This window comes from Elephantulus edwardii, unplaced genomic scaffold (assembly GCF_000299155.1).
Source record: "Elephantulus edwardii isolate Elephantulus edwardi_28Jun2011 unplaced genomic scaffold, EleEdw1.0 scaffold00289, whole genome shotgun sequence".
Taxonomy (NCBI): Eukaryota; Metazoa; Chordata; class Mammalia; order Macroscelidea; family Macroscelididae; genus Elephantulus; species Elephantulus edwardii.
Window position 1 is genome coordinate 1,693,830 of NW_006400039.1, and position 15,008 is coordinate 1,708,837.

A 15,008-nucleotide genomic window follows, 5' to 3' on the forward strand; every position below is an offset into this window, starting at 1 on the left:
CCACTTTGATCTACCTGCCTCAGGGCCACCTGCCCACATCCACCTCATGAAACCCTCAGCTTGGCCAGCAGTGCTTGGTGTTCATTGTCCCAGAATGGGCCCTGCTTGTTCCACCTCCCACCACCTGACCACCTGAGGTCCCAGGGCCCTCTCCTCACACCCTCACACCCCCTGACCCACCTGAGGTCCCAGGGCTCTCTCCTCACACTCTCACACCGCCTGGCCCACCTGAGGTTCCAGCGCCCTCTCCTCACACCCTCACACCACCTGACCACCTGAGGTTCCAGGGCCCTCTCCTCACACCCTCACACCGCCTGACCTGCCTGAGGTCCCAGTGCCCTCTCCTCACACCCTCACACCGCCTGGCACACCTGAGGTCCCAGGGCCCTCTCCCCGCTCCTGGTTCTGACTCTGCTCTTAGTACTGTGAGCTGAGTTCTGCTGCTGAGAATAATCAGAGTCGGAGAATAGTGCCCCCACCTCCCACCTGACCAGTGGCTCTGTGGCTCTGGCCCGCAGGTCCTGCGGCCTTGCATGACTAACTGCTTTCTGGGTGTCATGTCCCCTGCTCAATCCCTGCCGGGCTACCTTGCTCCAATTGATGTTGTAGGAATCCTTGGGGAGCTGCTCTAGTGGCCAGGACCCTGTGACCAACACCAGCATCAGCACCAAGGGCAGCAGTCCTGGCCTCATCCTGTCCCTCCTCTGAAGGTGCACTACCGAGAGCCTGGTGCTGTGTTTCAACGCCCAGCCCTGCCATGGACATTGACCAATCCCCGAGCCACAGCCCAGCAGGGTGGTGTGGGAGGGCCAGTGGCAGGAAGCTTCAGCCCCCCAGCCTGCGTGGGAGGCCTGGTCTGGACCCCATTCTCAGGAGGACCCTGGACACTAGCTGTGTTTTCATTGTCACACTGACGTACCCCAGCCTCTGTGGCTCAGAGACCCACAGCCCTGTGCCCTCTTCATGCATGTCCCCTCCCAGCCCTGTTCTAGAACCTTCCAGAGAAGGCAGGCATGTCCTGAACACAGCCTGCCTGACACTGGGGCTCCTCACCTAAAGACAGGCCTCATGCAGAGTGTGGGGACCACCTACCACCTCGGGGCACAGAAGATGCTCGATAACTCTTTCCACTGTGATAAATACACTGTCACGGATCAAACTGTGTCCTCCAGGAGTAAGTGTCAGCTGGGCTGGGCGGTGGCCACATGTGAGGCAGTTATGGAACAATGTGTAACTTGGTGGTGAGGTGTGACCATGCCCCCAGCGTGGTCAGCAACAGACTGTGAGGGGACTAGGATGAGGTTCAGCACCCTGAGAGCCTCCCAGGGTGTGGCTAACATCACCTTTTCTCTTAAGAGACACCAGGAGACAGAAACAACCAGATTTATGGAGAGTGAACAGAGTGTGTCCTTGACCTGGGTCCTTGTGCTTAGAACCTTCTAGACCCATAGGCAGACTGCTGCCAAGACATGTGGAGACTTCCCAGCAACCTCAGGTCCATGGGTGCCACCCCCAAAACCAACAGAAAACCTTCCCTTTGAGCCTGTGCTCTGAATTCAGACTTCTGAATTGTGACAGAAAGCGTTCCCATCTGCTAAAGCCCTCCCCTTGTGGTATCGCTGTGACACAGCCCCAGAGAACTGAGACGTGAGTGTAACTAAGTTTACCATCTTCACAATTTTAAAGTCATACAACCTTTACGATGTTCTGTAGCCCTCATCATGCCGACACCTACCAATGTGGGTATCAGGCAGGTGACCTCCTCTCCACAGGATCTCCTTCCCACTAGAATGACCACCTCCACACAGAGCCCTTCCCAGTGAGACAGTCACCTCCTCACAAAGCCCTGTCCCCAACACTGGGCCCCCCACCTCCTCACCCCCAGCACTAGGCCCACCACTTTCCCACAGAACCCCCACAGAGTCTCCTTCCCACTAGAATGACCACCTCCACACAGAGCCCTTCCCAGTGAGACAGCCACCTCCTCACAGAGCCCCATCCCCAGCACTGGGACCCCACCTCTCCACATCCAGCACTGGGCCCCCCACCTCGTCACCCCCAGCACTGGGCCCACCACTTCCCCACGGAACCCCCACAGAGTGTCCTTCCCACTGGCCAGCCACCTCCCAGCTATATCAAGTGAGGGGCAGCCATCCTATACTAGCACTGTCCATACCCTCCTCAGGGCCCCTCACAATCTCTGTCCTTCACATGCCCTTGGTCCGGGCACTGCCCCCCACACACTGGAAAGACATTGTCCATGAGAATTTGGAACTGCTTTATTCTAGGCTGGAGTGAACTCAGGCAGAGAGAGCCAGGGGAGCACCAGACCAGTGTCCAGCACCACCGTGGAAGCCACAGCTTCACTTCAGACCCTGTCCCCCAACTGGAGCTCCAGCATTCACTGCAAAGAAGAGACAGTCAGGGGCCAGGTGGTCACCACCTCACAGCCCCAGAAGCCCAGCAGTCACCACTATTCCACAGCCCCCAGAGTCCAGGGATCAACCCCACTTTCATGACTCCAAGAGTCAAGGGTCACCACTTGCTTGACCTCAGAGCCCAGGGGTCACACCCACCCCTGTTGCCTCCAGAGCTTAGGGTCACCATCCCCATCCCTTGACCTCCAGTCACACACTGGCCATGGGACGTCCTTCCAGGCCCCAGGATGGTGTCTGAGAGCGGCCCACTTGCAGGATCTTGTGTGCACAGGTGACTAGAAAGGGAAGGGAGCCGTGAGGACCACCCCAGCCTCCCAGGACAGTCTGAAGCCCTGAAGCATGTGGGCCCTTCTTCCCCATCAGTAGGGCAGGGTCTGACCACACACCTCCACTGAGAGGTGACCACCTGGGTGCCTCACTTTAGCCTTGCTGGGCCTGGGACCCAGACCTGACTGGGCAAGCTGGCCCATGTCCCCAACCCTACGGTGTCCTCCCCAAGCCCCAGTACCCACAGTCCTCCTGCAGCTGGGACTGCTGATGGGTCAAATAGCCCAGGTCTCTGGTCCACTTAGAGAAGAGGTGCTTGGCTTTGGGGCTGGCCACCTGGGTCCGACCTGGGGGAGGGAGGACGTCTGAGAGCCAGTACAGGGGTGAACAGAGACCACTAGCCAGGCCTACCCTCTGCCCCAGACTCTCTCACCACAGCCTGGCCCCCACCTGCTCCCCACACCTCAGCCTGGCTCCCACCTGCTCCTCCACCACAGCCTGCACCCCCAGATGTTCCTCCCCCACAGCCTGTACCCCAGATGTTCCTCCACCACAGCCCCCTCAGGCAGTGACAGAGAGAGAAGGATCCAAGTGTGACCGGGATGACAGGCCCCACGGACAGTTCTGTGCAGAGTGAAGGTGAAAGCAGGCCCAGCATCTTCCACCAGGCCCGTCCCTCACCCCAATGGCCTTGGACTCTCCAGCTCCCAGCTGAGCCCCTAGGTCCAAGAGACCCCTCCATGAGGCTCAGTGGCCCCTAGGCACTCTCCGGTGGCTCCCCGGGAGGACACCCAGGGACAGTGGGCTTTGTGGGACCCTGGCCAGTCCTCACTGTACAGCTCCACCGTGTTGAAGGCTTCATCCCTCAGCTCCAGCTGCGTGAAGACAATGGCGTAGCCCTTGAAGTCGGTACTCAGCAGGCGATACTCCAGCACCCCCAGTGCTGAAACCAGACCCGGCAGCCAGTGGGGCCTCAGATGACCCACAGGCCCCAAACTGACCAGATCCCACCCAGCCTGGCACTCAGAGCAGCTCTGGTAGTTATATGGATGGACAGGCAGACACACGGATGCCTGGATACAGGCAGGCCCATCAGTGGCCCCACACAGTGGTATGGAGACTGCTCAGGTCTGGGGGTGCCAGGGCGATGCTGAGACTCTGTCCCGGGGGCTCTACACTCAGGATGGGCACCAAACCTCTGACCAAGTAAGGTCCCTAACAGCCTAAGAGATACAATCAGTTCACGCTTCCTCCAGTCACCCCCACAGCCTGAAATCAGAGAAGGTGGTGCCAGGGGCTGTCGGGAGGAGGCCTGGCCTTAACAGCCATGGGATGGGGACACAGCAGGGCCTGGGTCTGGGGGGACAGCTAAGGGGATACACAATGGCTGGGATTGGTCTCCCCGTCAGGGTCTCTGACAGTGGGGACACAAGAGGGGTGAAGAGACAGGGGCAAGGCACCTTACCTGGGTTCTCAAACACCCAGCCTGAGCCTTGCTTGAACAGCTCCACAGAGGTCAGCCTGCAGCCCTCCAACCTAGAGGAGATAGGCCTGTGGTCAGTGCACTGTGGACCCAGGGCCTGGGGTTGAGGGGGGCCAGAGCCCTGCCTCGCAGCCACGTACCCACCAGGGTGCTCAGGACTCTACCTCTTCCTGGTCCCGATTCCCCAGAAATTCAAATACATCAAAGGCCCTTGTAAGTGTAAACAGCTCACCCAGGGCCGGGGGGAGGGGGGACACACGGGACATTCTCCAGGATGCATGTCAAGTCACCCCAGCCCCACCCCAGCCAATGTGTCTGTGTATCCTGCTGTGGGGCTCTGTGTGTGGGATGCTGGAAGCCACGCCACTGGGATTCAGATCCGACTGGAAGCTCATCAGAACCTCCAGTCTCAGACAGACTAGGAAGTAAGGCCAGGCCATTTACTTGTGCGAATCAGTCCATGAGAACTCACAGGGACCCCCACAAGCATGGCTCAGCTCAGAACTTGGCTCGATATATAAACACTGTGCACACAGAGGCAGGTGGGGGTCCCAGCCCATGAGTGTCCCCGGTGGGAGTCAGGGTCTGTGCAGATGGCATCATGGAGTCCTGTGGCACACTGGTTAAAGTGTACACTGCTGACCACGAGGTCTGAGGTGCACATCCAGCAGACACCCTCTCTCTCTCTCTCTCGGTGTGTGTGTGTGTGTGTGTGTGTGTCTATGTGTGTTTCTCTTTCTCTCTGCCTCTGTCTGTCTGTGTATGCCTCTCTGTGTGTGTGTGTGTGCGCGCGCGCGCTTGCTTCTGTCTCTCTGCCATCAAACCAGAACCAATCCACCTCTGACCCTCCAGTGGGTTCCAGGACTGTCAATCACGTGAGAGGAGATTGTCTATCTTTCCCCCTCAGAGCAGATGATGGATTCGAACCACGAGACAGGGCACACCTTCGGGCAAATAGTACAACTCCCCAAGGAATCAGAAAGCCTATGGGCACATCTGCTCTACGAATTAGAGCCAGACAGACGTCTTCAGTTATGACGTCATTTGTCAGCATGATATCATTAGTTATCATGATGTCATTCGCCCAGAGCAGGAGGAGTGAACCTAGTCACAGCTGAGCGATTGACACAGGAGAGACAGCGAAAAGATACCACGTGACCAAGGGGACAGAAGCTGGAGTCTTGTGCCATCCGTGGCTGGCAGAGGGCATCACAGCCCTAGGCAGGTGGACATTCAGGGCCTTTTGTTTACCACGCCTTCATGAGGGCAGCAGGACACAGCAGAGTGGCCAGCTTCAGACACACTCATCACGAGGCCTAGTGGCCACACCAACCAGGCCCCGACTCACCCGCTCCGTGAAGCCAGCATCCTCAGCCTGTTCTCTGGGGTCAGGCTCACCACCACCCCTTCAATATTCCTTGTGATCTTTTCCTCTGCAAAGCCCCTCTCTCGAGAGGCCACAGCGAGGATGTACCAGGGCCCGAGGAGCTGGAGGGGGCAAGAGAAGGGCATCATCCAGGGGCCCACTGAGGCCCAAGTCCAGCCTATTCCCGAGCCCCTAGCACCCTGGGCAGTCTGGCCCCAGAACTGGACAGTGCCGGTACCTGCTTGGGGTTCAGTCTTCCCAGCCACAGGGCCTGAGCCCCGGGAGCCATGGCCAGCACCAAGAGCACCACCAGCCCAGCCCTCATCCCTGTGTCCACCACACACCAGCACCTCTGGCCTGGGGCCCATTTTTGTGGATCTGGGAGCCAAATTGTGGGTGGTCACTAATGACCAGACCACAGTCTTGATCTTGCTCCTCGCTGGCCAGTGAGGTGGACCGAAGGGAAGGCTCAGAGGCTCAGGGTCAGTGAGGCCAGTGAGCAGGGAGCACGGGTGGTGCCCACTGCCGCATCCAACCTCAGTGGACACTTGCTGCACTGACCCTGTGTCCTTGCTCCAGGGAACACCAAGTCGAGATTGCTGTTCTTGTTCAGCCAACCCCCTCTCCAAGCACCAGACTCTAGCCAGGAAAGTGGGAGTCACCCCTGACCCCAGCCTTTGGCCTCTGCCCACTTGCCCAAGGCTTTGCAGATGGGTCTCATGCTTCTGCTCGGAATGCTGGCCGCCCTGGACCGTACTGTTCCTCCACTCCCACGCCAGCTCACTCATGCCTGCATCTCTGGTCCAGCTCTTCCCACGCTCCTGGCCCAGACCCAGGGGCACACCAGAGCTCCAAGTCCCCTGGGGAGCTTTCTGCAAGCATGGGCCTTCTCGTCCTTGGTCAGGAACAGGAGCAGGGATTCAGAGAGTCCACTACACCCTGAGGGACAGAGCGGAGAGCTTAGACCAGGGGTCCCGAAGCCCAAGTGAGGTTCTATCTGTCACCTGGTGCGCTGTGTTCCCTCCAGGATCACTTGCTCATCTCCATCCGACAAGTATTCGTGAGGCTTGAGGCTGCAGCCACACAGCTCAGACAATCAGCTCCTCCGCCATAATCCTCCTCCCTGAACAAGGGCTCAGTTTCCCAAGGACCTCACTGGTCACTGCTCTGCGATGGATAGAAAGACAGATGATTGGCAAATAGATGACAGATAAACAAGGGGTGAATATATTATAGTAATAATAGACAGATGATAGGTAGGTAGACTGATAGGTAATAGATTAACAGCAAGGTAAGAACAAGATTAGAAAGGTAATATAAAGATAGATGACAATGATTGATAGATGATTGATCAGAGATGATCCCCACAGTGCTGGATAAATTATCTATTTATCTACCCAGATAGCTAGTTAGGTGGCAGATACATAAAAGGTAGCTGGGTGATAGATGCTTATCAGTACACAGATGATAAACAGACGGCTACATAGACAGATGACAGGTAGGTTGGCAGGTAAACAGATAAATAGAAACAAAAATCAAACCCACCACCTTTGAGTTATGCAAATTCTGATTTATAGCAACCCTGTAAGGCAGACTGGAATTGGCCCATAAAGTCTCCAAGACAGTAAATCTTTACCAAAGAAATGGGTCCCATTTCCTGCAGATTGATTAGTGGGTTCAACCCACTGATATGTTATTAATGGCTAAAAGCCTTGACCACAGCAGCAGCAGAGTTTCTTAGAGAGATAATGGGTAATAGATGAAGGAAAGGAGGGAGGGAGAAGGGGGCAAAGAGAGAGCAGAAGAGAGGAGACCTTGGGTTACCTAGAGCTGTTTTAGCAGAGGTAACATAAATGAATGGCTTTAACAGAAGTTCATTCTCTTACAGGTTAGAGGCTGCAAGTCCAAATTCAGGGCACCACCCGGAGAGGAGGCCTCTATCTCTCTGCTGGTAATAGAGCAAAGTCTTGCTTTCCCTCAGCATCTGAAGACCTTACATCCCATCCATGTGGCTTCAATTCTCAGGTGCCAAGGGTTTCCGTGCACAGAGACTCAAATCCAGAGGCCACAAGTCTCTCCTGGTTCTCCCATGGTGGCATTGGAGGGCTGCTACAGGCAGAAGCCTCCCTGCCTTGCTTTTCTCTCTCTCTTCTGAGACACTTGAGGGCAATTCTGATCAGGATTAAGCATCCTACCCTTAATCCTCTTGCAACTGCTGGCTTACCACATCAAGAGGAGTCATTGCATTCAGGTATATCCACTAGAGGTCTGATGGCTTAATGATGAGTAGCTGTGGTGCCTACACAAAGGCACTTGGTTCAAATCCACCAGCTGCTCCGCAGGAGAAAGCTGTACAGTCTCCTCCTATGCACTTTACAGCCTCTGAAAACCGGCAAGAGGGTCAGCTATGATGGGTTCCGAATCAACAGCACACAATGGCAACCCTTAATCCTCTTGTAACGATTTGACTTATCAGGTCAGAGGAATCACTGCATAACTTCCACATTAAATCATTCAGCTCAATTCAATTCATTTCTGTCGAGTTGGAACTAGCCCATATCTGACAGTTCATTGAGTTTTCCAGGGTGTAAACTGCATGGGAGGGCATTGCCCATCTTTCTCCTTTGGAGTCGCAGGTGAATTTGAACCACCGGAGAGGCACAGGTTCCTACAGACTAGGTCTCCAGAGCGCCCTCATCATTACATGCCTGCGTTTTGGGAGACACAGTTCAACTGGACAGTGTTGGCGTCTGTCTGCTGAGAAGACCTAGCAACAATGGCATCCAACTGGACTGGGCACACCCAGTACCCAGGTCTTTATTTCTCACTCCTCTTTAGAAGGGTGGCCAGTTGACTGGAAAAAGTCCATATTTGTTCACAGTCCCAAGAAAGAGGATCCAACAGAATGTGGAAATTATCAAACAGCAAAATACTGTTGAAGATCATTCAAAAGGGAACAGTGAATAAACAGAGAACAGCTAGGAGTTCAAACTGGCTTCAGAAGAGGCGGTGGCACCAGAAGTATGATTGCTGCTGTCAGACTGATCCTGGATGAAAGCAGAGAATACCAGGAGACTATCTGTTTATGATTTATTGACTATGTAAAAGTGTTGCACTGTGTGGATCATAAAAAATATGGCTGACATTGAGGAAAATGGAAATTCCAGGAACACTTATGTTTATACAAAATCTATACCCAGACCAAGAAGCTGTGATCCAAACAGAGCAAGGGAATACCACGTGATTTAAAATTAAGAAAGGTGTGTGTCAGGGCTTTATCCTTTCTCAATGCCTGCTCAATCTACATGCTGAGCAGATCATTCAAAGAGTTAGACTTGAAGAAGAATGTGGCATCAGGATTTGGCAAAGATTCATCAACAACCTGCATTACGCAGATTTATTGAAAACAAGGACTTGAGGTGCTTACTGCAGAAGATCAAGGACTACAGCTTTGATATGGATTTTATCTCAGCATCAAGAAAACAAAAGTCTTCACCACTAGGCCAATAGGCAACATCATGATAGTTGGAGAAAAGATTGAAATTGTTAACAATCTCCTCTTATTTGGATCCACAGTCAACATCCTTGGTACCAGAAGTCAGGAGATCAGGAGACATATAGCACTGGACAAGTCCTGAAGAGCAATGACGTCGGGTTAAAGATTAAAGAGCGCTTATTCAAGTGATGGTCTTTCTCTGAGAGCTGGACAATGAATGAATAAGGCTGTCTGATGAAGAATGGATGCTTTTTCGTTGAGATATTGGAGAAGAGTATTGAGTATCCCATGGACTGCCAAGAGAACAAACAGCTATGTCTTGGGTAAAGTGTAAGCAGAGTGGTTTTTTAGAGGCAAGGATGACAAAGCTTCATCTCACATACTCTGGTCATGTTATCAGGAGAGGCTGTTCATTGGAAAGGGACATCATGCTTGGAAGAGTAGAGGGTCAGTGAGAAAGAGGAAGACCCTAGATGGATTACACAGTGACTGCAGTCACGGGCTCAAGTGTGTCAGAGATTGTGAGGACGTCATAGGCTAAAACAGGCTTCACATTGCTGTCCATAGGTCACTATGAGTCATACTCAACTCGACGGAAGCCAACAGTAACTTCCCTAGAAATGGAAGTTTGAGTCCGTGTAAAATGTTCCAAGTCCAAGGCAGGAGATAAATGTGGGTAACTTGGAAAATTGTTCCACAAAGTAAAAATGTTCTCAGGAAATCATGGAAATATGTTTAAAAGATGCAGGAGTCATCCTGAAGGGGCTCCCAGGACCCATCTGCACAAGTTGTGCTTCAAAATAAACTAACAGTGATAATTACAAACCTCTCAGGTATAGAACTCTGGGCTGATTACATTTTCTTTTGTTTCTTATCAACACTTTATATGCCTTTCCATTGTCTGCCGATTTCTTCTGATGAGAAGCCAGCCATCACTGTCCCTGTGTTTGTATTATGTATTATGTCTATTGTCCACGCTGTTGTTGGGCGCTGTTGAGTCAACCATGGCTCATACAGACCGTATGGACAGCAGACCAGAGCCCTGCCCTCTCCAGCACCATCCTCACGGTCTCCGCCATGCTTGAACTCGTGGTTAGTCCTTCTGTCAATCCGCCTTGTGGAGGATCAGCTCTCTTTGTTGTTCCACTAGTCCACCATATTGCCGGAAGAGTCCATCCGGAAAATATTTCTCTTCAGTTATTGTGCTTTTCCTTTCCAGAATTTCCATTTGCTTCTATTTTACAGTTTACATTTCTCTGTGGACTTTGTCTACCTGTTTTCCCTGTCTGCTCCCTCATTACTTCCTTGTTCATTAATGAATTAATGTCTTAGTTCTAATAATGAGCAGACTTCAATATGGTTTGAAGCTCAAAATCAAGAAAACAAAGATTCACACCACTGGGCCAACTGGCAGCATCACGAGAGACAAAGAAGAGATTGAGATTGTTAACAGATTCAGCTTGCTTGGCTCCACAATCAATACTCTTGGTACCAGCAGCCAGGACATCAAAAGACAAATTACACTAAGAAAGCCTGCTGTCAGGGACCTATCCAGAGTACTGAGGAGCAATGATATCATTCTAGCAACTAAGGTGCACCTGATCCAAGTCATGGGCTTCACAATTACTTGCTATGCGTCAGATATGGATAACAGAAGAAACATTGATGTCTTTGAGTTGTGGTGCTGGAAAAGGGTATTGAACATACCATCAACTGCTAAGAGAACAAGTAGACCTGTCCTGGAGAGGGTGAAACCAGGCTGCTCCTTGGAGATAAGGATTTTGAAGCTCCATCCCAAATGGTTTGGACATGTGGCCAGGTTGGGGGGGGGCAGTCCTTGGAGAAGGGCATCATGCTTGGAAAGGTGGAGGGACAGCACAAAGGAGGAAGACTCCAGATGAGATGGATTGACACAGGAACTGGGGTAATGGGGGTAGGTGTGTTGGAGACAGTGAGATTAGTTCAGGACAGGACAGGTTTCAAAGCCATTGTACACATGGTCGCTGTGAGTTGCAGGCGACCCGACAGCACTGAACAACAGGACAGTTTGCCTTTTGTTGTTTTCATGCACTCACTTATACCTGCTTTAGACCTTTGTCTTTTAACACTGACTTTGGGTCTTCTCAAAGTCAGTTTGGACTAATCACTTTTTTAAATTACTTCCCTCACCACTACTTCTAACAGAGGAAAGCACGAACACAGACCCCCACTATCACAAATTATCACAAATTATCACAAATTATGTAGTTGTTTCCCGCATTTGGGGTACTCACAGCACATCTGGGGCGCAGTGCCTCAGCCTCACCCTGGGAAAACCACCTTCCTGATCACAATATCTCCCCACCAGGTAAGTAGTGACTAACCAGCTTCTACAACGTCATGTTTTTCTGTTTCTTTGTGTGCCTGGTATGTTTCTTCATGTTGGACATCACTGAGGATGCACTAAAGACCCTGGTTCTATTCTTGTCCACTCAGCATGTTGGGTCCCTGGCAGGAGAGTCAATTACTAGATACTGACTTTGAGCTTGTAGCATCTCTGTATGGTTCGTTCAGAAGATCCCCAAACACCTATAATCTGTCTAAATTCTGTCTCCAAGTGTCCCTTTTATGGGTCTTTTTAGGATTAGGCTTGAGATTTTTGAGGTGATACAAGTCAGTCTGTATCATGGATTGGACTGTGTCTCCCAGAAATGCATGCAAGTAACGACGTAATCTGATTCTCCACAACCTGACAGATCAAATATGTGCTGTTAGGATTTTGGCCTAGTGGTAAGCACCTGTGCTGCAATCCCAAAGGCACATAGTTCAAATTCACCAGCTGCTAGATGGGAGAAGGATGGGCAATCTTCTCCTGTAAGATTTACTACTGAAAACCAGCTGGAGGGTGAGCTATGAGTCAATGCTGACTCAATGGTACAAAACAATAATAGTATGTATGGCCTTAGACCTGACCACATAGCCAGGTGGAAGTGCGTAAGTATAAGGAATCTTTGAGGATCCACCCACCATCCTTAACTCCCCTGGGGGTGTAGTCTCCAGCCGCCTAAACTGTGAATACCTAGTTCAATGTTAATCAGCTTCTTCAACATCGTCAACAGCTGTGAGACCAACATAAGAGAGAGAGCTAACTAGAGTGCAGAGAGCCTGTGATAAAGTCTGGCAGAGCCAGCTGGAGCCAGGGCCAGGGCCCTTGAGATGGGAGCCTCAACACCAGAAAAGAAGCAGAGAAAACAGGGCAAGTCCTTCAGGACCAGAGGTTCCTGAACCAGAGGTCTCTCGCTGCTGGACCAAGAGCATCCTGGACTAATTGAGGGACCGGGTCATGCTGTTGGCGCAGAGCTGCCTGGGTCGTGCCTGGCTTTGACCTGGCATGAGATTGCTAGTTACAGAACCTGGACTCTCACTTTGTGACATCCTTTGCCTCCTTACTGCTATGCTTAATGACCTATTTCCCTAATAAACCCCAAACTGAATAAAAAGAGCTTCTGTAAAGTCTGTGTGGTCATCTGCCCAGAATTTCTAAGCCAATAATTAGTAGTCAGAGAGCAGGGTTGGGGCATGTCTGAGTTTCAGGACTGCAGGTGTTGTTGGTAGGGACAGCTCTTTGTGGTTAAAAGAGGTCAGACTCAGTCTTCTCTCGTTGCTGTTGTTCACTTTACAACATAGTTAAATAGGATTAAAGGTGGAATGCAACTGCCCTAATCCCATCATAGCTTTGATCCATGTAAGGGAAGTTGCCCCAGAGAGCCTGTAACACCTTTTCTTTCCCAAGAGATAAATAGATCCCAAGGTGAAGGCCTCTGGTTGGCATCCACCACATGCTCCGCTGGAGAAGGAGGGACAGTCTCCTCCTGTGCCAGTTGGATCTGATTTGACAGTAAATAACAAGGGAGGGAGGGGAGGGGAGGGGAGGGGAGGAGAGGAGAGTAGGTTGAGAGTCAGGAACTGGGCACCAGGAGAAAGAACTGCCACGGGTGGCATTTGCTCTTGGACTTGACACAGGGGAGACCAAAACACACGGAGATCTCTAGGAGAGCCAGGGATCGGATGCTGAAGGAAACAAGGCTTCAGAGCCCAGCTTCTCAGCTGGTTTGCTTAGCACACAGATTGAATAGGAATGGAGAATGATACAACCCCAATGCACACCTTTCCTGATTTTAAACCAGACTGTGTCCTCTTGCTCTGTTCGAATAGTCTCTTGGTCTAGGTACAGGTTTTGCATGAACCTAACTAAGTGTTCTGGGATTCCCAAGCTTCTCAATGTCAGCCATGATTCATTGTGATCCACACAGTCAATTGCCTTTGCATAGTCAATAAAACAGACAGACAGCCTTATTGCCAGCCAGATGCCCCAGTGTCTCCTGCAGGATGAGGCTGACCTGGTGATGCTGACTGTGGACCTGCTGTCAGCTTCCTGGTGGCATCTGGAGGTAGACTCCAACTCCCATGGGTCACACTTGAGCAGAGCAACATGGGGCTGCCTTTTAGGTCAATGTGAGGGTGAATTATATCTCTTAAAAAGGGAAAGAAATAGGGGAGGAAGAGACAGAGACGGAGGGGAGAGAAAGAGAAAGGAAAAGAGAGACAGGGAGAGAGGGAAAGAGGGAGAGAAGGAGAGAGAGGGAGGGAGAGAGAGAGAGAGCAAAAGAAAGGAAGCTAGAGAGGGAGAGAAGGGCTGATAGGGAGAGGAGGAGAGAGAGAGAGAAATGAGGAGAGATCGAGAAGCAGAGAGAGGAAGACAGACTGAGAGGGGGCAAATGGAGAGAGGAGCTCTGCCCACATGCTGATCTGACTCCCACCTTCAAGCGCCACCTGTGTAGTGTCATAGCCCAGGTGCCCCCACGTGCAGTCCAGGAAGATGCTGGTGCCCCCATCCAGATGCCCCATCTGCCCCCAGGAAGGACACCAGGCAGAAGAGGAGTTTGCCAGGTTTATTAGAGTTTTGTGACAGTTCCTGGGGAGCTTGGGGAGGTGGGAGAGCCAGCCCCTGGGGGACAGAAGGGCCCAGGCCCTGCAGAAGTGACACTGCACATGCTTCACTGCAACACAAGGACAGGGGACAGGTCACTGGAGCTGGGGCCACACACCTCATGTGGCCAGCAGGGCAGTGTCTGGAGCCTAGGCCCTCCACCCAAACATTGCCTTCAGAGCCAGCCTCCAGCCTCCAGACCAGCAGGGCCAGCAGCAGAGGGCCCACCTTTCAGAGGTGGAGGGACATCGCCCTGAGGAGCCTGGCAGTGACCCACTGGGCCTGGCTCAGGGGTGACAGGCTGGCCACCTTCAGGGCACTTGGAAGAGGGAGTGACTTATCTCTGATGACAGCAGGACCCAACTCTGATCCCCAGATGGTACATGGACCCCCAGTTGCTGTGCCCAAGGAGTTCTTAGTTCACCCCATGGGGCCTTCACTCCCTGGAACCCCAGAGGGAGCAATCCCAGTGAGCCCATGTTCCCTCTGCCGGGCTCCCCACTATTCCACTATGTGATTCCAAGTGCACCCTGGGATTGGGATCCCTGGTGGCAGAAGTCACAGAGCAACTTCACGGGGTGGGGGGACGGGAGAGGTTAAGGAGACCAGGAGTGAGGGGAGGGAGACTGGCAGGGGATAGTGAGGCCCAGAAGGCAGCCTGGCTCTGGGGACCAGGGGTGGGGGGGCTGGTAATACCAGGGACAACTCACCGAGCTGAGCAACTTCACACATGTCACTGTAGGGAGGGAAGGAGGCCAGGAGGGGAGAATGAGGCGAGGAAGGCAGCCTGGCTCCCTGGACCAGGGTGGGCAGGCTGGTGATGGGAGGGACAACTCTGGGACCCTTATGTGGTATGGCTTGGCTCTGGGGCAACAGAGGGGGAGCTGATGACGGGGCAGGTACACTTGGGCCTGTGGTAAGGGACAGACTTGGCTCTGGAGCTGGGAGGGCAGAGGCCTAGCTCTAGGGCAAGGAAGTGGGGCGCAGCC

General features: G+C 52.5%; 2 protein-coding genes across 2 annotated transcripts in view; both read right to left on the minus strand.

Moving 5' to 3' along the window:
* Positions 1–692, minus strand: part of LCN10 (lipocalin 10) — a 3,890-nt gene extending 3,198 nt beyond the window's left edge. Inside the window, exon 1 of the mRNA XM_006900582.1 lies at positions 588–692. Coding sequence (XP_006900644.1) covers positions 588–692 — 105 coding nt within the window. The remainder of the gene's footprint in view (positions 1–587) is intronic.
* Positions 693–2,627: 1,935 nt separating this feature from the next.
* LCN6 (lipocalin 6) lies at positions 2,628–5,879 on the minus strand. The gene is made up of 6 exons (XM_006900645.1): positions 5,793–5,879; positions 5,537–5,676; positions 4,171–4,241; positions 3,538–3,648; positions 2,951–3,052; positions 2,628–2,713 (listed from the first exon to the last, which is right to left on the minus strand). Exons 1-6 carry the CDS (start codon positions 5,877–5,879, stop codon positions 2,628–2,630), a joined length of 597 nt encoding a protein of 198 aa, XP_006900707.1.
* Between the last annotated feature and the right edge of the window lie 9,129 nt (positions 5,880–15,008).

Coding starts and splice junctions, on each gene's coding strand:
- LCN6 (XM_006900645.1), bottom strand. CDS start 5,879: ATGAGGGCTGGGCTGGTGGTGCTCTTGGTGCTGGCCATGGCTCCCGGG. Junction 5,677..5,792: donor GAAGACTGAACCCCAAGCAG/GTACCGGCACTG, acceptor TGCCCCCTCCAG/CTCCTCGGGCCCTGGTACAT. Junction 2,714..2,950: donor GTCCCAGCTGCAGGAGGACT/GTGGGTACTGGG, acceptor TTCCCTTTCTAG/TCACCTGTGCACACAAGATC.